The sequence below is a fragment of the Sciurus vulgaris genome, assembly GCF_902686455.1.
Source record: "Sciurus vulgaris genome assembly, chromosome: 5".
Classification (NCBI taxonomy): Eukaryota; Metazoa; Chordata; class Mammalia; order Rodentia; family Sciuridae; genus Sciurus; species Sciurus vulgaris.
Window position 1 is genome coordinate 48,647,779 of NC_136465.1, and position 23,438 is coordinate 48,671,216.

A 23,438-nucleotide genomic window follows, 5' to 3' on the forward strand; every position below is an offset into this window, starting at 1 on the left:
TGCCATTGTGCCCAGCTGCATAAACCTTTAAAAAAAAAATTTTTTTTTTTTTAGTTGTTGATGGACCTTTATTTTTATTTATTTATAGGTAGTGCTGAGAATCGAACCCAGTACCTCACACATGCTAGGCAAGTACTATACCACTGAGCCACAACTCCAGCCCCTACATAAGCCTTTTTTAAACCTAGATTTTCTTTTCCCTTGGGTAAATAGAAATTAAATACTGAGCTGTATGGTAAATGTAGGTTTATAATAAAATAAAAAACTGTTTCTCAAAGTGGCTATACCATTTTTCATTCCCAAGAAGGAAGCTCTATTGTTACATATCCTTGCCAATACTTGGCATGGCCAGTCTTAATCTTAGCAATGTAAAGGGCATGTAGTGGCATCTCCTAGTGGTTATAATTTACATTTATCTAGTGACCAGTGCTGACAGCATATGTGTATGGTGCATCTTGAGAAGTGCCTATTCAAATCTTTTGTCCACTTTTAACTGAGTTGTCTTACAATTGAGTTGGTAAGACTTTTTAAAATCTAATATACATTTTGCAAATATTTTCTCCTGAACTATGAATTGCCTCTTTATTTTCTTAATGGAACTTTTGAAGACCAAAAGTTGTTCATTTTGGTTAAGTATAAATTTTTTTCTAACATGGTTTCTATGATTAAAATAAAAAAGTCTTTGCTGTTTTCAAGAAAGGATGAACAGAGCATAGAGAATTTTTAGGGCAGTGAAACTCTCTGTGCTATACTATAATACATGGGGTACATATCATTGTACATTTGTCCAAATCCATAGGAAGCACAGCACCAAGAGTGAACCCTAATATAAACTAGGGTTCATCAACTATAACTAGCACCACTGTGGTGGGGGTGTTGTTAGTGGAGAGGGATATGTACCTTCAATTCAGTTTTGTTGTGAACTTAAAAACAATTCTACAAAATAAAGTCTATTTTAAAAAAAAAACAAAACATGTGCCTCTTCAAAAGTCACAAAGTTTCTTCAGAAAGACTATAGATTGGGTTCTTGCATTTACATCTATGATCCATTTCGAGTCAATTTGTGTGTTCTGTGTGAACTACAGATCAACGTTCATTTTCAAAACATAGTTATCCTACACTTTCAGCATCATTTGCTGAAAATATCATCCTTTCCTTATGCAATTATATTTGCATCTTTGTGAAAAATCAAGACTATATATGTATGGACTGGTTTATCTATTCTTAAACCACTGTCTCGATGACTAGAGCTTTCCGTAAGTATTACAATCAGGTGGCAAGAGTCCTCCCACTTGGATTACTGATTTTTAAATAATTTAATAACCACAAGCCGATTCCCCAGGGGACCACTCACTCTCAATGGTATATGTACCATAAGAATCCAAATGATACCATTACTCCCTCCTTCATGCTTTTTCCTTTGTATATTAAGAGTGGTTCTTTCCACACATTTCGGTGAAACACCAAAGGTCTTCCTCTGTTTCTTTCTTAGATGGGGCATAAAGAATTCCTATCCAGTTGACTTCACCAAGAGCAGGCATTCACCTATATTACTATAGTAGATTCTCTTTTCCCAGTCCACCAACTGTAACCCCTTGAGCCCCCCTGAACTTTATATTTTTCCAAACCACATCACTGGAAGATATCTAACCTCCATTTTGATTATTTAAAGTCTATATCTCTAGCCTGCCTCATAGAAACATGTCCTGGGCAAGCCAATACTTAAACCAGAGTGTGGCCTGGTTCACACAAGAGTCTGAGCCTTACCCAAACTATCACTAAAGAAGGAAAAAAATGAACAAACAAAACCATTTTCACCCAAAGTCCAACTAAAACTGCTAATGGCCAAGAGAGCTATCCAGTGCACAACTCACGGGGCATGAATCTCACCAAGCTCATGCTTAGACATTTAGATACCCCCCTATAGATATCAGAGGACACAATGTCTTCATATCAAAAAACCAACAAGTAAAAATATTTTCAATATTCCTGGGACCAAATCAAATTCTAAGTATTCTTCTTTTGACCTTGATGTATTTCAGAGAAGTCAAAATACAAAAGAACACAAGTAACTGGGTATGACCATGTTTTAAATTTCCTTTCCTTAAAATACATCATCTTACAGAGCCACAATGAGTACAATATTAGCTATACCCTTCCTATAATTTGTATTGGCTACCTATTACATAGTTTCAAAATGTGTTTCTCATCTAACAGTCAGATCCTAGGATGAAGTCCTTGGACTTGGGGTCACTTGGCAGTCACTTTACCTCTAAACTCACCTACACTCTCTGGAGGAGGAAAAAGAGAGTAACAGAAAAAGAATAAAGGGCAGAGGGCAGGCAGATGGGCAGACACACTGATATGAGATGGCATCCCACAGTTACATAACAGTGCTGATTTTCTCATCCAAAAGATTACTTGAGATTACTTGAGATCTCTCTTGGTTTGGTTTTATGCATGGATCACATATTAGCTACTAAAAAGGACATCTACTTTCTAAAAAAAAAAATTAGGAATTCATTTAGGGTAAAAGAATAAATAGTTTCACCTTCGAGATAAGAAGATGAGAAACTACTTCCCTACAAAGATTTAGCTTCCTTAAGTTTAAGAAACAAAAATTAAAAGGCAAAAATAAAAAATTCCTGGATATGATCATTAAGAATGGGTAAGGAGTTGCTTCATCAGGAGATGAAGAGAGCAGATTAGGCATGACCCTAACTCAGATGGACCTGGAACCCAACCAGAGATGCCACCAAGGAGCACCCTGGAGGAGTGCAGATATGCTGAGAAGCAGCAGATGACACGTGGCATTAACTGCTCCCTGGAAAACTCTTACTTTTAGAAAATGGCTGTTAAATACAATTTTATATCACTCAACTGTCAAGTCCTCACCTATTCAAGGTGAGCTGCCTGTAACTTCTCTGAAATTTTTCCCATTATGAAACTGAGTTGCCACTATTAAACCATGCATCCACTTTGGGGACTATTTTTGTCCCCAAATTTGATATTCAGTATCTTAGAAGAATTTAATTTTCATAAAACAAAAAGGTCATAAAACGAAAAGGTCAGAAGAATGGTTTAAATAGAACAATTGGAATTCTCTCTTATTTTACTCAGGAAGACATAAAAACTAAGGCAGAGGTTATTCCTACTAAAGAACAGCTGTCCTCCACCCCCGCCTGGTTCAGTTTGCTTGCCTGCTCTCCCAACAGGACAGCCACAGAAAAAACACCGAGCCATATGCCACCCTCCAAAGGAGATGATGATGAAGAGCTTTAATTCTGGGTTCCCCAGGGCTTGGCTGGGCAATTTCTGAAAAGCTTTACTCTTGGCTAAAGTGGTTTTATTCTCTTTCTTTAAGCGCAAAGAACACAGAACAACCTAGGAGTAGTACTCAGTACCACTGGTCCATGCCCCTGAGGTCCAAGCTCTCCCTCTAACTGAGCACTGTTGTTTCAGAAGTTAAAACTCAGGCACTGAAATGAGATCCAAACAGAGGATCTACAGCTACCTAGTAAGGACCTGTCTTCGACCTGGTAGGAAAGGTCAGTAATACTACATGGTCATTGAGTCCCTTCCCTCTAATCTCCTACATATTCTCACCATGATCCTTACCATACCTTGTATGCAGAAGACAGAATTGCAGGAGCAAGATGGAAAATGTTCATGTTACTACTTGGATCTCTCTCGTTTTGCAGACTACCCTAATAAGCAATTACCTCAAGGAATCCTACAATAAAATTATGATATGAATTCATGAATCACAAGTTTCCTTGAGTAATTAGCTGCCTTTAGAGGATAGAGAGATACATATACATAACAATTTTAAGGTGTAATTCCATTTGCAAATAACCACTATAAATTTAGAACATGACAATAGAGGAAAAAGAGAGACAGATGACTTGATACCTTCTATTTTAATATACAACTCAGCTACAATGTATTCACAATATTTCCCATATTACTAAGAAGTACTAATACAATAGGAGAAATAGGTCTTCAGATTGAAAGATGATGATAAAGCAGATGGACTGAGCACATCAAGTCTGTGCTAACAGATAATGCAATTAAACAAAGACTATGATTTTTATTAAAATCACAGTGATAAATTCACAATGAATTTAATAATAAAGAGGGGCGGGAGGGGTGGGAGGGGCGGGAGGGGTGGGAGGGGTGGGGGGGAAGGGAAAAATAACAGAATGAATCAAACATCATTACCCTATGTAAATGTATGATTCCACAAATGGTATGCTGTTACTCCATGTACAAACAGAAACAACATGTATCCCATTTGTTTACAATAAAAATAAATTAAAATTTTTAAAAAATCACAATGATTATTAGTATATGTAAACCCACTAAATTTTTCACCATAAAAACTTTATGGTATATTTTTAGAGCACAAGTTAAAAATGTGATTTTCTCGGAATTATGCTTTTAACTATTCCTAAGAGAACAAAAAAAAAAATAATAAAAATTCCTAAAATAATCATAAAAGGCAATAATATACATGTACCTCCTTATAAGATCCACATAGAAAAACTACTTTAATCAAGTATTTCTACTCCTTTATTATTCATTTTAGCCCCAGGATTTCAAAAGTAAGGCAAAGTATTATTACATGAGAATAATTTTAAAAATTATTAATTATTGCACACTTTTTGTAACAGGTTAAAAAACAATGATGTGATGATTTCTCTAGAAGAAAAGAGATCATGTGTTTAACTCTGCCCCTTAATCCCAACATGCCTTTCCTACTGTGAATACGTGGAACTCTGGTTTCTCCATGACCCATGGTCAAAAGGATTCTTTCTCCTCTAAATTCTGAAGGCGCCCTGTCTACATTTATTTCTCATAATGAATTAGAGCTGTGTACAAGCCTGATCTCCCCTCTGGACCAAGTTCCTAGGACAGGCCGTGAGGGCCTGCTGACCTTCTGTGCTGTCTGGAGTAACCTCCTGCTGAATAAATACAGGAATAAATGAATACATACCCTGATAAAGATCATCTACCTGCATGGAAATTCTAGATGCTATCTCACTTTCTCTATACTGCATAAGCATTGCATTGCATCTTTTAGTTACTATAAACTAAGTCAAATAATTATGCTTATAAACTGTCCTTTAAAAATCTAGCATGAGCTAAAAACCATAATTAACCCCAGAGAAGGACAATCCCAACAGTTTTATAGTGACTATAAATTGATTAGACTGTCACTCTTGGCAAATACACTGGAACCAATCCTGGTGGACAGATGTGTACTCCAAAGGTGGCCAGTTGGCCTTGGGTTCACCTCAATTTGGAGTCACTCTCAACTACTCACAATTTTGATTGGGACCATCTTATGAAAGCTGAGGCGGCTCACCAACCTACAATAAAGTACAAGGCAGGGTCCTTTCTAATTAACCACGAATGAACCTGGCATGGCACCTGTGTTGGGAAGTTCCTCCCTCAAAACAGGTAGCAGCTTCCATTATTGAAAGAAGCTGTAAATAACTAAAACAAGCCATGTTGCAACTGGCTTTCACTAAAGTCATTGTTATTTAGTGTGTGAAGTTTAAACATTGCCTTTGATATCTCAGCAGAACACACAAACTAATTCTTTGCTCTATTTTTTTTTTTTTTTTTCTGTATTACTTTGGGTTGAACTCAGAGGTACTCTACCACTAAGTCACATACCCAGTTCTTTTTGAGACAAAGTCTCACTAAGTTGCTGAGGCTGGTCTCAAAATTATGAGACCAGCTTCTTGTGCTCAGCTTCTGGAGTCATTGGGATTACAGGCATGCACCAGTGTGCCAGGCTAATCCTCTAATTCATCAAGAGTCCAGAGAAAATTGCTAGGGGAAAAGATCATGCATATGTTCCTAATCATTTATTCCAATTTATTTTTATTGCTAGGTCAGAAAGTAAAGATCTAGCTGCTTTTGCACAGAGATTAAAGATTTTTGTCAGGGGTCCACTGCTTTGAAGAATTTAAAAGGGGCAGAGAGGAGGGAACAGAGGCCAAGAAGAGAGCTGCTTTGGGGATGCCATGAACCAAGAAGAGATGTGCCAGCTCTGTGCTCTGCCATTAGCCCAACCGCAGCTGTGAACACCACGGAGGCCTCCACTCCCCCACTTCCCAAATTTGATAATGAAAAGAAAAAAAAAAAAAAAGCACAAACAAAAGCAACAAACAGGAGAGCAAACCCAATCCCCTGCACCAAACAGATCTCTTTAATGCACTTGCTCTGACCTCTTCTTTTATAAGCACCACCACTGAAAATAACCTAGAACAAAAGAAGATTCGTGATGCACAGTCATAAAGAACTCCAGGCTTGTTGCATACATAATTCATGATGCAAAGCAAGCCACCATCAGCATCATTTATCCTTTCAATATTTTAAAGTGGAGAAAGGTTACCAGATACTATTTATAAAGTCTCTTATTTCTACTCGACCCTTCCAAATTTAAGAAATGGGGAACTTTATTCTTCTGCAAATGGCACCACTTACAAACATGAGACTATAAATCTTCTGGAATTTACCCAGTGTACATCCATCCAGGAGGGTGGTGGCTAAACAATCCTGATAAACCAATTAAGAAAGCAGGCAACACAGAACAGTCCTGTTGAGATTAATCTTATCAAATTACTTCTGCTTTTTGTTTTTAAAATAAATGCCCCAGGTTTCTTCCCATGGTGGTTAAAATTTATCCTGAGCCATAAACTTAAAACAGAGTCCTGCTTTCAATCTGATGGATGAGGAAACTGGAGCCAGCAAAGTTTCCTTGACATGCCTCAAGATCTCAGGGTGAGGACCTAGGTCTCCACCTCATTAATATTCCAGATCCCATTTCCTTGGTCCCTAAAGACCTGCCTGGGGCCCTTAAATGACTTCTAGTGGTTCCTGATTCTTTTCTTATTCCTTTCACATCCACCTTCTCTGCTACTGTCCTGAGAGGCCCCACAAAACGTAAATCCAACAGTTCCCCATTTGGCTTCAATATTTTTCTCTTGTCTGAAAAAAAAAAAAAAAATCATCAGGCATTATTTTAGCTATATGCTGGAGCTACCAAGAGTTCTCCTTTAGGGAAAAAAAAAAAAAAAAATAGCTAATCAGATACATAGGCTGAAAAATATTTACACAGGATGTGCATTAATAAATGAATCATTGTGTTCCCAGTTATTTGTATAACCCTCATCCTCCCCACCTGACTCAGTGGCCCTGGTGTTTTACAGAAAGCCTACAAGCACCTGATTTCTGAGCCCTCTTCCCATCCATCTACCCCACCCACCTGGCTCTGGACAGATGCCCTTGTCGGGAAGGATACCCTTCGGAAGGTCTTTGTCCTTGGAATTGATCACACAGCACTGCCACTGTTTGTTCTGCTTCCCTGGACTGCAGCTTTCTGGGTTCAGGGCCTTGTTCACCTCCCATGCCCCATGACCTGCACTGTGCCTAGTCATGGCAGGTCCCCAGTCAATGTTCACAGTTCAGGGCTCCAGAGTTAAAAAGAACCATGCACATGTCATTCCAGTTTCATTCAAATTATCACCCACTTTTAACAGGTGGCAGTTATTACTTTTCCTGAGAAGCAGTCTAGGGTGGTAGCAGACAGTAGGTTTTCAGGGACAGCCTGGACTCTGTTATATCCTGTATGCCCCTGGCCCTCCTGTGCCTTAGTATCCCTTATCTGTGAACAAGGAGCCTGGTAATCAGAGTTCACATTTACTAAGCACTTACCTTATGGTAAAAACTACTCTGGGGCCTAGATGTCCAGTAATCACTTTATCCTTGCAACATGAGAGGAGACAGTAACAGCAAGTACAAAAGCTTTGGAGCTATTTGGACTATTTCTCCTCATTTATAGATGAAGAAACTGAGGCTGAAGGAGGCTAAGTCCCAGTTCCAGCCTCCTCACTCCCTAATCCACTGCCTCTGGCTTCATCCAAAGATAAAGAATGTAAGACCTCTTTCTCTGATGCTGGTTAAGCAGAAAGCAAAAGAAGCCTCATCTCACCTCATCTCTGGCTGTAGCCAGAGAGATACCGGTTCTAAGTCACCCTGCATATGAAACCGTAGAGACTCCTTGAGATGAAGATCAGCCCCTTTACAGAAATGAGCTAAATCAGCGAAGGGGTGTGGTAGGAAGAGGAGGAGGAAGCAGTTATTCATGCTTTGAGTAACACATACCCAGATTCTAAGCATTATGAAATGACCAGTGTAACACATGCTTCTGAATCCTTAGAAGGCGAGAGAGCATGTTTCTGCAGGGATATGAACAAAGCCACTGACACAACACCAGATTCTTCAAAAGCAAGTATTTGTCTACAACCAAAGAATCAGATTCCTTCCTAACAAAGAACAATGGATACCATTCTAATTCCTGATTCTTCCTCCTGGTTTACAGTGGGTTATGATCTCACTGGAGATCCCCCATGAATGAATGTGTCTTGAATCACAAACAGCACCGTAAATCAGAAGGTTTATGGACTGTAGAGAGGGGCAGCATGAGCATTCTGACCCCATGGCTTCCTTCATGTGGAACACCAGGGACCGGATATGTGGCAGTTTATCTATTGCTGAAAACAGTCACCTGTTTTTCTGGCCAAACAAGAAAATTTTAACAGCCCTGGGGATCAACAAGATGCAATCACTCCTGCTATTCAGATAAGCTCTGAATGCTGCACCATATTACACAGACAAGACTCAGAAGCACCTATGGTGTCCAAGAAGTGGCTGGGAGTCCAGCAGGCTAAGCTCTGGGTGGCTGCAGTGAAGGCCACACAGCCCGAAGGCAAATTCCTGAAATGACCAAACAGAAAACCAGTGGATTTTTCCTTTCCCTACATCAAGGGGGGAAAAAGAATTCAGAAACAATGTAGTAGCCAGGGAGAAGCAGAGAACATGCACATGTGTTTTTCTTGGGGAGGAGAAAAGGCATACATAGAAACAGAGGCTTAATAAAAGAAGTAAATTCAAAAGAACACCTGCTTCACCCAAGAGAGGCATCAAAACATCTTCGAAGAGCGAGAGGGGGAAAACAGGGTTGTGCCTCTCACATGCCATCTGAGGGTGAGTGGTATCAGTGATGGGAACAGATGCATCCTACAGAGGCTTTGCATCCCATTTTTTTGGTACTGTCCTATCCTGGGCACAAAACAGCCCAGCTCTCAGTGGACCAGTGAGCTGTTTTTGGCATCATAATGTTCTTCTGGAAAATTCACATTTCTATTTTTAGTTCTTCTCATGCAGTTCACAAGCAGCAACACTCCTAAATCAAAGGCACCCCAGCTATGCCACTAGTCAAGAGAATTCCAGTGAATATATATTTTTAATAACATGTTCAGAGAAAATGTGGCCTGCCCTTCCAACTATCTGTATTGATTTGGTCACTTAGGATGAGAGGAGGGAATTTAAAGACCAGAGTTCAATGAGTCCTGTTTAGAAAAAAAAAAACAAAACTTACTCTTAAGAGACTGACTAATGACTTTGTTAGCTTCAAAAAAGAAAATATGCCCGTAACTATCTTTTAAACACAAAAGGAACTAAAACAGGATTTCATTGTTTAGTGTTTTCCAGGTCAAACACATTTTAGTGTGCTGGATTAGCCTCATTCTTTATTCATTACCCACAGAGAAAAGCAAACAACGTGGGTAATCTCTTAAATTTTATACCCCCACTTGCTATGAGGACAAAACATCCAAAGCACAGGTCCTACATATAACACACCAAGCCTAGGTCTAGAAAATACCACCCAGGTGCGGAACTTCAGAGGGGAAGCATGGGACAGAAAGGGAAAGGGCCATGTTGGCACAGGGAGATCTTCCTCTGCATAACAGCTGGGTAGGAAGGTTGCAGCAGTGTTCTGAACCGGCGAGATATGGTTCATTACCATTTTTTTCCTCATTGATTTCTTACACGGACCCAGCATTATTCTTGCTGCCACAATCTTATTTTGATCACTGGTCTATTTATTTGTAAACATGCAAGATTTGTAATTATTGCTAGGTCTAAACATTGCATCTTGCATTCTGTGATAGTGGATGAATTAAGCTGTGAAATGCATAATTATGTGGAAAACAATTGTGTTCCAATATGCATCACAAAGGGCAATTAAAAACATTACCTTTGTTTGAAATTACAAAATTAAGCTTTCATAATTCCCAAGCCTCTTTTTATGTCCCACCATTTGATTCAGAGATTTGTCTTTTTCTAATTGCATCTCAAAAGTGTTCTGAGCACAAAGCGGGGACTGCTAATCTTGAAAGAAATAAAATTGAGTATTTCTTAAACTTTTGGAGGATGGAAAGCTTACTTAGTTTAAAATCTATAAAACAACTTGGAACCAAAGGAACAAAGGTCTGTCAGTACAGGTCTGCCTAACCAGTTCAGTCATGGGTAGACTATTGTGAGGCATAGATAGACAAGCAATAGGCTATGACTTCTCCTATGAAAGCATCACTCTGAAGTGACCAAATGCAAGGTGCAGGACAATGAGCATAATAGCATGATCTCTTTGAGTAAAACATATGCAAATACATGCCTTATTTTCCCTAAAATAACTCATAAGAAACATTTTACAGAGGAGAAATGAGCCCAGCTTAGGAAGGGTGGGGGGCTTTGGCTACTGAATTCACTATCCACATACAGACATTATTTTTTTAATGTCAGTTAAAATTATATAGGTGAAGAAACACTCTGTAATTTCTTCTGTTACCTCTGTGTCCTCTGTGTATTTAGAAAAATAACAATGCAGTGTTTTGTTTTTTTTTTTTTAAGTTCTAGAAGAAATCATACAGGGAACTATCAATTGTACTGAATGATATTTATTTTTTTAAGTTGTTGATGAACCTTTCATTTTAGTTATTTATATGTGGTGCTAAGAATTGAACCCAGTGCCTCACACATGCTAGGCAAACGCTCTACTACTGAGTCACAACCCCAGCCCCTTGAATGATATTTAAAACCTCAAAACAAGGTCTGGAGATATAGCTCAGTTGGTAGAGTGCTTGCCTTGCAAGCACAAGGCCCTGGATTCAAACCCCAGCACCGCAAAAAAAAAAAAAAAAAAAAAAAAAAAAAACTCAAAACATCTAAAGATTTAATCAATCGAAAAGGCAAACAAGCTAGAAAAAATGCCTTAAATATGATAGCCATAAGGTTATTATCTTTAACATATGAAGAGTTAATATAAACTGGTCAAACACCGTGACAAAAAATTTAAAAGCAAAGTAAGACACAAAAAATGAAAAACACTTAAATGATGCTAAACAGCAATATCAGAGAACTCAGAAAAGCAGCAACACAATTAGGCAACATGCCCACAAGAAAAACTTATATTCACTGATTAAAATTTTGAATCACCAGTGGTTGAGATACCGTTTTCCACCAAATGTTAGTATGTTTTTAAAATGACATCCAATGCAGAGGAAGCACAGGGAAAGACATCTCACATCCAAAGCAGACAGAAGAATGAACTGCACCACCCTCAAGGAAAGCAACATAAACACCCTCAAGGAAAGACATAGACTTAATGACGTTCTTTGCCTTTCATGCAATGATTCTACTTTGGAGATTACTGTCCAAAGCAAAAAGAGCTTTTATAAGGAAATGCAGTCATCACAGAATTACCAAAAAAATAAAAAATAAATTAAAAAAAAGGAAACAACTTAAGAGTTCAAATGGTCACACCATGGTAACATGAGGTTAAATTAACAAAGGTAAAATCACCTTGATATACTCTATAAGCACTTATAGTTATTGTGTAGGTGCTAATCCCATCAAACTATATTCACAATAGATTCTGCTTAAAAAATCAATATTTATATGATTTATACAACAAAATAACTATGTATTTTACAGCCTAAGCTTGGGCTGGGATTGTGGCTCAGTGGTGGAGCACTTGCCTGGCATGTATGAGGCACTGGGTTTGATCTGCAGCATCACATAAAAATAAAGGTATTATGTCTTTCTACAACTAAAAAAAAAATCTTTAAAAAACCTATACTTATAGTTGGAGGGGGTTGAAATACCTGAAAGGAATAGCAAAATGTGTAGTGTGATTATGCTGTATATCAGCTAAGAACAATCTTTTAACTCTACTCTCCAAATTTGCATAAGTATACAGAGGGAAAAGAGCACTTTTAAAAAAGACATAAGGTGTTTATGAACAAGGCTCACACTGTGTTCTCCCCCTGTTATGAAAAAGGAAGAGTTTTATCCACAACATTATCAGATTTCCAAATATACCGTTTAGCCTTTCGTACCTTCTGGAATTTTGGCAGTCACAGCAAGAGTCAACATCTATTGACCACTTTCATGGGTCAGGCATCATTGTAAGCCTTTTACCTGCTTTAACTCTATTCTCAGGACTACGCTATAACACAGAACCCAGGATGACTCCCAATACGCTCAGCTGACAGGTGGCAGAACAGGGACTGGAACCCTGCAGTCTATCCTCAGAGCCCTTGCTTCTAACTACCATACCATAATGCTTCCATCTTAAAGTGCAACACAAAATCCTTTGTTTCATGTCAAAATAAAGTAAACATAGCTGGACATGGGTGTCATACGCCTATAATCCCAGTGATTTGGGAAGCTGAGGAGGATGACAAGTTTGAGGTTTAGGCTAAGCAACTGACCCCTGTCTCAAAATATGAAAAGGACCAGGAGTGTAGCTTGCTGATAAGAGTCCTCCTAGATTAAATCCCCACTAATGGGGTGAAAAATGAAAGTAAACATAGATAAAAAGTAAATTTTAAAACTATCCTGTACTTCCTAGCATTTCAACTAAAACGTAATTGAGTATATTCTGAGATGCAAAGGAAGACAAATTCAAATCCCATCATAGGATGTAAGGTGCAAGAAACCAGCGTCTTAGTATGGTAATTCATGTCCAAACAAATGAAATGTGTAAAAGCTGGTGTTCTGACAGCAAAAAAGTGAATAAAAAATATATTTTCAGTTAGTCTATAGTGTCATAAAAGAAAGTATAAAGAGAATGAAATGCAAATGGCCCACAATAAAATGCTAACTGTATTGGATCCAAATTTGCCTTTATCACGGGGTCTGTTAGGGTAAGATGCAGAGCAAGGAAAATCAATGTTCTTGGCTACATTCCGAGGGATTACACAGGCATGCAGCTCTCTGGCTGTTAGAATAACCAATGCTCCTTTTCTCCCTGGACTCAGATGTGGAGAAAGTGGCCAGTGTCATGCCAAGACATGGATCTACAGAGCAGGTGTTTTATTAGCTCAACAATAATTTGCTCATGAATCTGAGCAAATCATCTGAAACCACCCTTCGGTTGTCCCAGCCATAAATCTTTTCCATGGGCTCAACAGTCTTGCCTGACGGTAAAGAAACATGCTAGGACAAGGTTTCCAAAATTCTACTTTATGGGTCAGCAGGGGTCACTGGCAAATGTTAACCAGTTCAGGAACGTAACTGAAATATTATACCTTACATCTTCCTTATTACAATTGTTGAATGCTTCTGTATACACACACATGCACACGAACACACCCAGGCCTGGGCCCCTCTTGTGTGTTTAAATGCCATTCTAATTCTAAATGCCCTTGTCCACAACTTCTTTAAGTGACTACCTGGAAATCATCACAGAGCCTTCTCTGAGACCCCCGACAGAGCCCTCTCCACCTCTTACCCTTCCTGACCAGGACCCCTGCAGGTCTCTTGTGGCAAGTCTCTGTAGGCCCACCTCATAGTAACACAGAAAGAGGAGGGAAAGAAGGACAGGTGAGCTTGTGCATGTTGGGAAGTGTGCCCAACACAACTGAAAGGCAGGACAGGGCAGCAGGTAGGAGCAGCAAGCTGGGCTGATACCCCAGAGCCCTCTCACTCAGGGGAGTTCACTGCATTTCTAAACCTCAGCTTCTCCATCTGATAATGAAGTCCATCGTGATACTACTTCACAGGGTTCCCGCAGGAGACAGTCCATGTGGGGCGCTTCACGGTACAGACTCAACAGTCACCCAGTCTCATCATCTCCACACCTGTGCCCTAAGAAAGGCAGATGTGAGGGTACATACAACAAATGACCTTTAGGGCCTGAAAAATAAGAACTTCATGGCTGCAGTAAAGTTGACAAACAATAGCACCTAAGCAAAATATTTTCTGATTTTATATTTCCCCGATTACCTTTAAAAAGAAAAAAAAAAAAAAAAAAAAAACTATTTTTCAAAAGAAAGGAAGAGAACAGAAGTAAGGAAAGGAGGGAAGGGGAAGAGAAGGAGAGACAGGGGAAGGAAGGAGGGAGAGATGAAAGCTTATGTTACTACCCCAGACTTCACCACTACTGTAACCGAGGGCTAATAATAGTGCTAATAGCACACGCTTCATCCTAGGGGTAGCGAGGATCTAAGAAAATTAACTCTTTAATTCTTTCAACATTTATAGACTAATAATAGGAAAGCACTACAACAAAGCATCCCTCAACAAAGACAGCTAAAGAGCAGTCATATATTTTTATTACAACAGCATCCAATTTAATTCACTCTGTCTTTGGAGTCAGTGATCATTCAAAGTCTTTGGTGTCTGGAAATGACTGATGACTTCAATCCCTTCCAAAATGGGAGCAAATCCATAAATGACTGAGGAAGGTAAAGATTCCTAATGAAGAACCATTTCTTTCCTTCAAAAAGGATAAACTTTGGAACTCTTTAGAAAACCTCACATTTAATGCATTTTCTTTTTCCAGCATCCTCTCAAGGTCTGCCTGGTGTGCAAACAAAGGATCCAGACTGGAAAGCAACTGAAAAGAATGAGTGGGGCATTGCTTGCCACCTATTCCTCATCCATGCCAAGTAAATTCAAAGCTGCAGCCAGTTTTTCTCAGTACGATCTTTTTTTTTTTTTTTTTTTTTTTCTGGAAAACTCAAAAGTCAGAATTTTTTTTTTCTCTCTCCAGTAATTTCTCAAATACACAAATGATTTTTTCTCCATACATGCTCAGATTCCATATACTCAAGAATCGACAATTACTCAACAGACTTGGTGGCACATGCCTATAATCCCAGCAGCTGGGGAGATGGAGGCAGAAAGATTGGGAGTTCAAAAACAGCCTCAGCAACTTAGCCAGGCTCTAAGCAACTCAGCAAGACCCTGTCTCTCAATAAAATATAAAAAAGAGCTAGGCATGTGGCTCAGTGGTTAAGCGCCCCTGGGTTCTATCCTGGGTACCAAAAAAAAAAAAAAAAAAAAAAAAAAACAAAGGACAATTACGTTAGCCAAGATCCCACCCCAGTTCCCCATGGCCCAAGGTCATTTATTTTCTTCTCCTAAAATTCTCAGTTCAGTGCAAACTTCTGCCTGTAGCTGGTATTCAACAGTGACTATGACAGAATCAAGCTAATAAACATATGGTCCACTCTTCTGTCTCATCTGGCAAATGTCCTAATTCTGTGCCACTGCCACTCGATCCCCTTTCCCTCAGATCCACACAGTCTTGCCAAGCATGCCTGGGGCTCTTCGAGATGAATAAGGAAAAACGCTCCGTGCAAAAGACAGCAACTCCACAGCACTCACGTGTGCTTCTCTTCCGTGTGTCCTTCCCAGCTTCCCATGTGTGTCTTTCCCCCATTAAGTCATATTCTCCACAAACAGACCAGAGGGCCTGGATGTCCCCTTCCTGGTCCTCTTATCAACACTGAATCAGAGGGTTCTCACTACAACCAGGGGAAAAGATGTCTAATCAATGCAGCATCTCAAGGCCAGCCCAAAAATCCCTACTCAAGACACGCCCTAGAAGGAAAGTTGCCACCAAGAGCCTGGCAAGAATTCCCAAGAGGTTCGCCCCAGAAGGGAAGCCACCCACAGCCCAAGTGCTCCTTGCCTGGACAAGCGCTTGACTTAGAGGTGGTGAGTGCACAAGTCTGTGAAGGAGGGAAATACCAAGCGATTGTTCACTTTTCAATGGTTAATTTCACATTGGGTCAATTTCACCTCAAAAGAGGAAGGGAGAAGGGAGAGGAGGCAGGGGAAGAGGAGGAGCAATAGCAGCAGCAGCAGCAGCAGCAGCAGCAGCAGCAGCAGCAGCAGCAGCAGGCACTTGACTCATTCAGCCACCCCACCCAAAAAGCAGAATGGCCCATACAAGCAGGAGCCTCCAAAGAACAGTCTTGACATCACTCCAGTTTCCTCTCCTCCTTGCCCTTCTCCCAAGCACACTGCACAGATTCGCAGAAGTGAAGGAAATAGCTGGAACAGCCCAGGTGCCCAGGCTGCAGGCCATGAGCAGGAAGTCCCTTGCAGAAGCCGGTGAAACAGCCCCCAGGCTTACAATGCCCCTGCAAATCAGCCAGCCACCCCGGGCCTCCATCCCACCTCTGCCCACATTCTCTTTCCTCTGCAGGTCGCACACTTCATATTCTTTGTCTCCCATAAATTTACAGCTAAAGAAAACAAAACGTGGCTGATGGCTTTTCACTAATTCACTCTTTAAGAAACTAAGCCCCAGTGTTTTCAGCTAAGAGATTATGTTAAGGAAGGAAAAACGAGAAAATGTTTGCAAGCAGTTAGTGCCAAAAATAAAAATAACTCAAAATTTTTCCTTTTCCATCTCCACAAATAAGTCAGTCCTACTGGCAGTAGTATCTGGGAATTGTTATCCACACTGCCTCCATAGTATGTAGTACACACAGAATTGTATCTGCATGACAGTCAGCAACTCTTCCACATTCTTCCATGAACTCAAACCAGCAGGCTTAGCCAGGACAGAGTTTCTGGAAGGCAAGATCACCTGGAAGAAGGCAAAGCTGCTAGTACAAACCACCAGAAACATCTTTCTTCCCAGACCCATTCCACCTCCCCTGTCACATCTTCATACTCCTCTTCATCTATCCTTTTCCTCTTATAGAAGCCAATGTTAAGGTAGGGTTGGGGCTTTATTAGAAAATAAAGTTACAGAACAGTAGGCTTTGGGAAGAAGGAGTGTTCACTGCCTCAAGGAGAACGAACATGAGGTCAGGTGGCAAAAGGCTTTCAGTGGCAACTCCTACACTCAATTCACTCGGCACCCTGTTAAGCTGACCCTTGCCTGCCACTCTCCCACATATGTCAGAATTAGGAGATGGTTACAGAGGACAGGAATTACTGTACCAGAAAAATCATGTGGGAAAATCATACATGACTCCCTTAACTACACGCTTTAAGATAAAGAACACCATAAACACCCAAAGCCCTTACCACTAATCAAGTTAAGAATCACTAGAATTTCAGTTTTCAAAATAACCAAGTTGCATTGAGCCCCTTCCACCTGCTTAGCACTGTGTCAGGCAAAGACTGCTGTTGTCCCATGGCATAAGACATCGGAACTCAAGGACAGTAGACCTTGTAGGTAATAATGCATCTCTTAATGTGAGAGGGTCTCTGTGGTTCCAATGCAACACATGGTCATGTGACCATGTGAGATGTCCATCATCCCTGGGTGGTGGGGGGTGCGGGTGAGAGGCCCGCTTCACAAGTGCTAGAGCAGCAGCGGAGCATGTGGGCTGAAGTGGGGTTACCTAGCCCCTCCCCACTGAAGTGAAGATTGCCAGTCCCTGAGGAGGGGAACCCGACAATTCACCCAACAACTGGTTTTGTAATCGGAAAAGCTGATCCAGGGAGATCTGGAACTAGGCTGGGCCTACTCTAAGCAGATCCCATCTGATGTATTTTCCACAGAGACTGGGAACTTGAAGCAGCTCTCCACTCCCCTGGGACAGGCACACCAATGCTGCAGGAGACAAGAGAGGACAAAGCCTAGACCAGCACTTGCCCTCCAGTTTTCAAAACACAAAGCAAAAGTACCCTATGGGTGGATGGTCAGGTCCTTAATCAAAACAAGCTCTAATAGAAGCAAGTTAAGGAGTTGATGGAGAAAAATCACTAGGCATGTCTGATCCAACCTTTCTCCATTCACTCCTTCCTATGTGATGGGCGAAGCTCCACTTTTCTTCTCAGGCATGCGTAAGACTGTTTTCCTAAGCCATTCCCTTACCCAATCCCCACAACAGTGCACCCCGAAAATGTTTTAGGTGTTAAGATGAAGTAATGAGTAAAAACCAACATAGGTGAGGACCAGTGGGCAGTAAAAAGAACAGGCAGCAGACCGGCATAAAATGCCTGTTAACAAATAAAAAACACTTTCTCTGGAAAATTCTAAATCACTTGTGCAATCCTATCCTGGAATTTAAAGAAGTAGACTAAGAGTTAAACTATTTGAACACTCCCAAGACCTTTCCACTCTTTGAATTTAATTCCACGCAGTTTTTCTTCCACTGCATGATTAAGGTTTTTACTTTTATATGAAACAAAGTCCCTGGGAGTTCAAAGCGGCCTGTTCAAAAAAATAAAAGCCAAGGGGCATCAATATTAATAAAGCTAAACTAAAAAGATATTGAATAACCTTTGTAAAATTAAAAACAATGACTAATTCAATCCAAACAACTAGGTCATGCTCAAATTCCAGTAATTCTAAAACTTAGATATAATAAGGCAAGAATTTTGCTTTGCTTCAGTGGTCAAAATGAAGGACCCATTCAAGGGCAAGACCAGTAGTACAGGCACAGAGGGAAGGCTAGAAGAACGCCTGGAAGTGAGAGAAGCCCAATGGGGCAAGATTATCATTAGATTACTACCTGGGAATCTGACAGAGTCTGAGAGTGACAATGAAGAAAAGATATTTCTCACAAAAGACCAAACAATCATTCAGCGAACATCTGAAAGACTCTCCCAGAGACAACAAAGCCTCAGCTAGGTGTATGTGCACTTCCCTGCTTAGAAGAGGTAAGTGAACCATCCCATCAAAGAGATGTTATGACATACCCATACACCAATGGAATAAGGCAAAATACACCCAGCATCATCAGACAGGTACACACCAGGTGTAAGGAACTGAAGAAGGGGCAAATAGCACCTGGCAGAAGTATAGAAAGCTTTGCTCTGTGATACTAAGTGAATGAAAGACATGGAAGTTAAAGAAAACCATGCAACTAATCGGGTTTATTGATTTGGATTTGCTTTCTCATTATCCTTAAAAATGACCTTTAATCATTTAGAGGATAGGATATTGGGTTAAAATGCACATTCGATGCCAAGTTGGACTCACTAAGACACACTTTTCCAACTGAAGAACACCCAGCATTCACTCAGTTGTTAAATGGAATATCCAAGCAATAGAATCTTGCTGGAGGCCAATGTTCCAGCCACCAAGTCTTACCCAATATATTGACAGCAGTACTCAACTTTTTTGGTTTAAATGTCATACTGGTAGAAAAGAATAAAAGCACACACAGAGAAGTGTGCTCTTGGGCAAGAACACAGAACCAAATGACCTGCAGGCAAAGAGCATAAGGGAAGGAAGCCTCACTAAGGGAGGTAGTGGGTACCTGAGAGAGCAGGTATAGGTTTTCAAGTGACACTGAAGCATCATCGGAGACCTCCTTTGAGTCTCCCAAAGAATCTCCTGTGGCTCAATCCAACTGTCTTAAATAAGACACATAAGTAATCTCTTTGACAGCTTGATTAGATCTTTTTTTTTTACAAGAGCTTTTAACCAATGGTTGCAGGCTGAGATTTTCCAAAACATTTACATTTCCAAAACCAAAACACGAAAAGAGAAATCTAGCATTATACTGACTTCAGCCAACTACATAAATGCAGTTCAGGCCAGAAAATTCAAGAGGACAGGGTCAAACTGGCTTTTCACAGAAAAACATTTTAAAAGATACTAATGCAACTTTGCATTTCTTCTGGATAATATCAAGGGAGACAGTAATTTGCTATTTATTCTTACTGTAATGTCGCAAAGTTAAAAAAAATCAACTAAAAATTCAATCTTTTTCACCACTGTACATAATATTTTTAGTTTACAGGATTTGATACTTGTAACTAAGTGTAAAACTAAATAACCAATTTTACGTCCCTAAAAAGCAAAATGACTTCTTATAAAAACAAAAGGTTACTGATAGATTCAAGGGTTACTCTTGAATTGTTTTAACAATTAATTAATGAATGCATTTTTTAACCTAACTGAACAACCAACATTATAATTGTTCTTACATCACCTTCTAGCTTTTATTATTTTAGCTCCTACTAAATCTTTCAGAATTGTGATAATCACTAAAAAATTATGGCTATCACAGAAAAACATAAAAAAGGAAGATGAGGTTTTTCCTTGTCTTCATAATATAATGAAAAAGGTACTTCAATCACCTGTCCCACTATTCTGAGCCCTTTGATACTTCTAGGAAAAAAAAAAAAATACAACTCTAAACAAATCAAAAAGATGACATTTCTGACTGTAAATATGAAATAAAAATTCTGCATTACAGAAAAATGACCAATGACTTAGTCCTAAGCAATACACAGAATTTTACAGTTTTTCAACCATTTTTGTTGTTGTTTTGCAAGTTGAAAAATTAATCACTTCCTTGTATTCTGGCTTATCAACCAGGTGTACCTCATCTGAAAGGAAAACAGAACAAAACAATAAGAGGACAGACTTGTTCTGCATCTCAGTATAACTTGTTTGTAGAATTTATGATTGTTAAAAAAAAATAAGGAGCTAAGGTTTGGGGGCGGGGAAAAAAAAAAGCCCAGTCTCACTGTTTACTTCTCAAAGACCTTGAAATTCCTCTGTATGGATCCTTACCTGTTCAATAACCCATGTCTTTCCCTTTGTTGTTAGTAACTTTAGTTTTATTAATGTTTCATCTCTGGATTACTAACTGGTTTTAAGTAGCGCCTTCAATAAGCTACTTTGTGACTATGTAACTCTCACTTTATACAAGTTAGCAACACACAGGAAGTATTTTACTTACACTAATAAACTACAATGGTAAATACAAAACAAACTGAAGAGTCCACCAAGTCATGAACTGTGACAAGATGCCAGATTGTCATACAAATGAAAGGCTCAGTTGACTAGTAACCCAATATGGTGGCTTTTTTCAAACTGAAGAATTAAACTCAGCCTAGATCTAGGGCAACGGAAAGATGTTACCTTCGGAAATATTGGTATCCGATTCCCTTCAGATACTATTAAGAACTGCATTCTTGTTGGCAATCCGACCAGGACAAAAGTCGGGGTGGACTATAGTCTTCCATTTTATCACCCTCAAAGTGCCCTGGGGACAGGGGATCAAGGTAAGACATTGGCAATGACACAATTTCCGTATGGTTTATGCTTAGGACTCTTGTAATGCTGTTCACCAAGCCTGCTCCACAAAAATCAGTTGTTCAAAGAACTTCAGAAAATGAGGAAACAGACATGTTCCCAGTTATAGACTTGTTTGAAATTAATTAACAAAACTCAATAAAATCCCAGAGAAGGAAAAGGTAAAATTATGGGGATAATAAAATGATCAATGGTTGGCAAGACTGGGGGTGGGGTGGAGAAGAGAGGGAGATAAATCAGGGGAGCACACAGGATTTTTTTTTTTTTTTTTTTTTTTTTTTTTTTTTTTTTTTTTTCGTGGTGCTGGGGATTGAACCTAGGGCCTTGTACTTAACAGGCAAGCACTCTACCAAATGAACTATATCCCCAGCCCCACACAGGATTTTTAAGACAGTGAAACCCTTCTGTATGATACAACAATGGTAGATATTTGTCATTATTCATTTGTCCAAACCCACAGAATGTACAACACAAAGAGTGAACTCTAAGGTTAACTATGAACTTTGGGTGATAATGATGTGCCAGGGCAGGTTCATGGATCAGCACAAATGCACCATCCTGGTGCAGGATGCTGATGATGGGGAGGCTGTGCATGCTGGAGGGCAGGGATACATGAAACATCTCCATTCCTTCTGTTCTGTTTTGCTTTAAACCTGAAATTGCTCAGAAAAAAAAAAAAAAAAATGAAAATCTGACAAAGAAAATAAATCCCAGACAACTAGTCATGGAATTCTCCCACTTGACTATAACGGTTTCAAAGAAAAATTAAAAAAAAAAAAAAAAAAAAAAAAGTCTGTTGGAAAACCTCCCCAGAGGATTCCTGTCAGCTTTTTGTCCTTTCCATTTCTGATACACCACTGCCAGAGGACTCCCTTCTTAACATTTACCAAGAAACAAACGGTATGTCTATAAAGCTCAAAACTGCCAGGAAATACCCAAGGAAACTCCCCTCGGAGATTTCAGTAATTTTTTTCATGCCCCAGAGTGTGTGGGGTGAAACAGCAATCTCAGGATTTAGTCATGCATGACAGTCTGAAATGTTTGTCTTTACTCATCCACCATTCCCCCCCAATTACAGAACATTCTTCTTTGAAATTTCTTAAGAAAAGTGAGCCATCACTGTGACTGGAAGACTGCATTCTGGATTTAAACAAAAGAATAGGACCATAGACCCAATTCAGACTCCTCCCTCTGTCTAATTTGCATGACAGCCAAGGCTTGGCAAGTGACTAATGTCACTCTAGTCCCAGTTTCTGTTCAACCACCTGAAATTTCCTTCCACAAAATGTGGCTAAATTAAGTAGAGGGGAAAGGAGATGGGAAATATTTTGATTTCGGAAGTCTGGGTCTTCCCATTAGGAGAAGATGACACTTGTGACTGTATTCCATGTTACTAAGTTACTCAGTGCCCTTTGCTTGTCCCCCAAACTCCCTATATTTACCATACACAGCTTTCCTAAGGAATCTGTGAGGTTAAATAAACATTCTGCCAAGTTAGTAACAAATATCTCCAAAATGCAACTTGCAACACACCACAGAACTGTGACCTTCTCTCCACTTACCTGGAAAAGCGTGTGGATTGGGCGACCCTCTCTTAAGGCACTTAGAACAGAGGATGTGCACCGTGTAGTGCAGTCCAGGCCATTCCTGAAGTAGGACATTCAGTTCCTCTACCAAGGGGGTGATGGCTTGCCATGCGGTCCATATATTTGGTAATGATGCATGGCTGGCAATGGACAGGGTATCTGGCTGCAGGACCCCCTTGGCAGGTCTGTAACTCACCACCACAGGAACTTTTCCTCTATATGCAAAGATCTGAAATTTACCATCCGATCTGTGCACCACATGACTGTTGATCTGGACACTGTATCGTGCAAACAACCCAGGTGGAAAGGTAAAGGGAAAACTATATTCGATCTGCAGCTGCTCAGCCACAAAAGACTGCCCTGCTAGGTTGGTCCCATTAATCCATGCCTCTGCATGGGGCACCTCATTCTGCACATAGCATGGGAACTTGTACCAAGCCGTGGACCCATTCAAAGGCTTGCCCTTAGGTTTATTGAGGCAGTAACAGAGTCCCATCTTCTCCAGCAGCTCCAGCAGCAGCTGCAAGTCCTGCTGAGCCTGGATATGAGGCTTAAGCAGCAATCGAATGACATGGGCTGGCAGGAGCCCATGCAGCAAAAAGCCCTCCACATAGTGATGGAGCTGGGTAGCCCGGAGCAGGTCCTGGCTCTGGGTGGGCAGCGACATCACTGAGGAGCTTTCCCCC

General features: G+C 40.0%; 1 protein-coding gene across 1 annotated transcript in view; it reads right to left on the reverse strand.

Annotated features, from left to right (window-relative positions):
• The window catches only part of MFHAS1 (multifunctional ROCO family signaling regulator 1), a 93,446-nt gene that overhangs the window by 67,211 nt on the left and 2,797 nt on the right, over positions 1-23,438 (reverse strand). Inside the window, 1 exon segment of the mRNA XM_079139073.1 lies at positions 22,729-23,437. Coding sequence (XP_078995199.1) covers positions 22,729-23,437 — 709 coding nt within the window.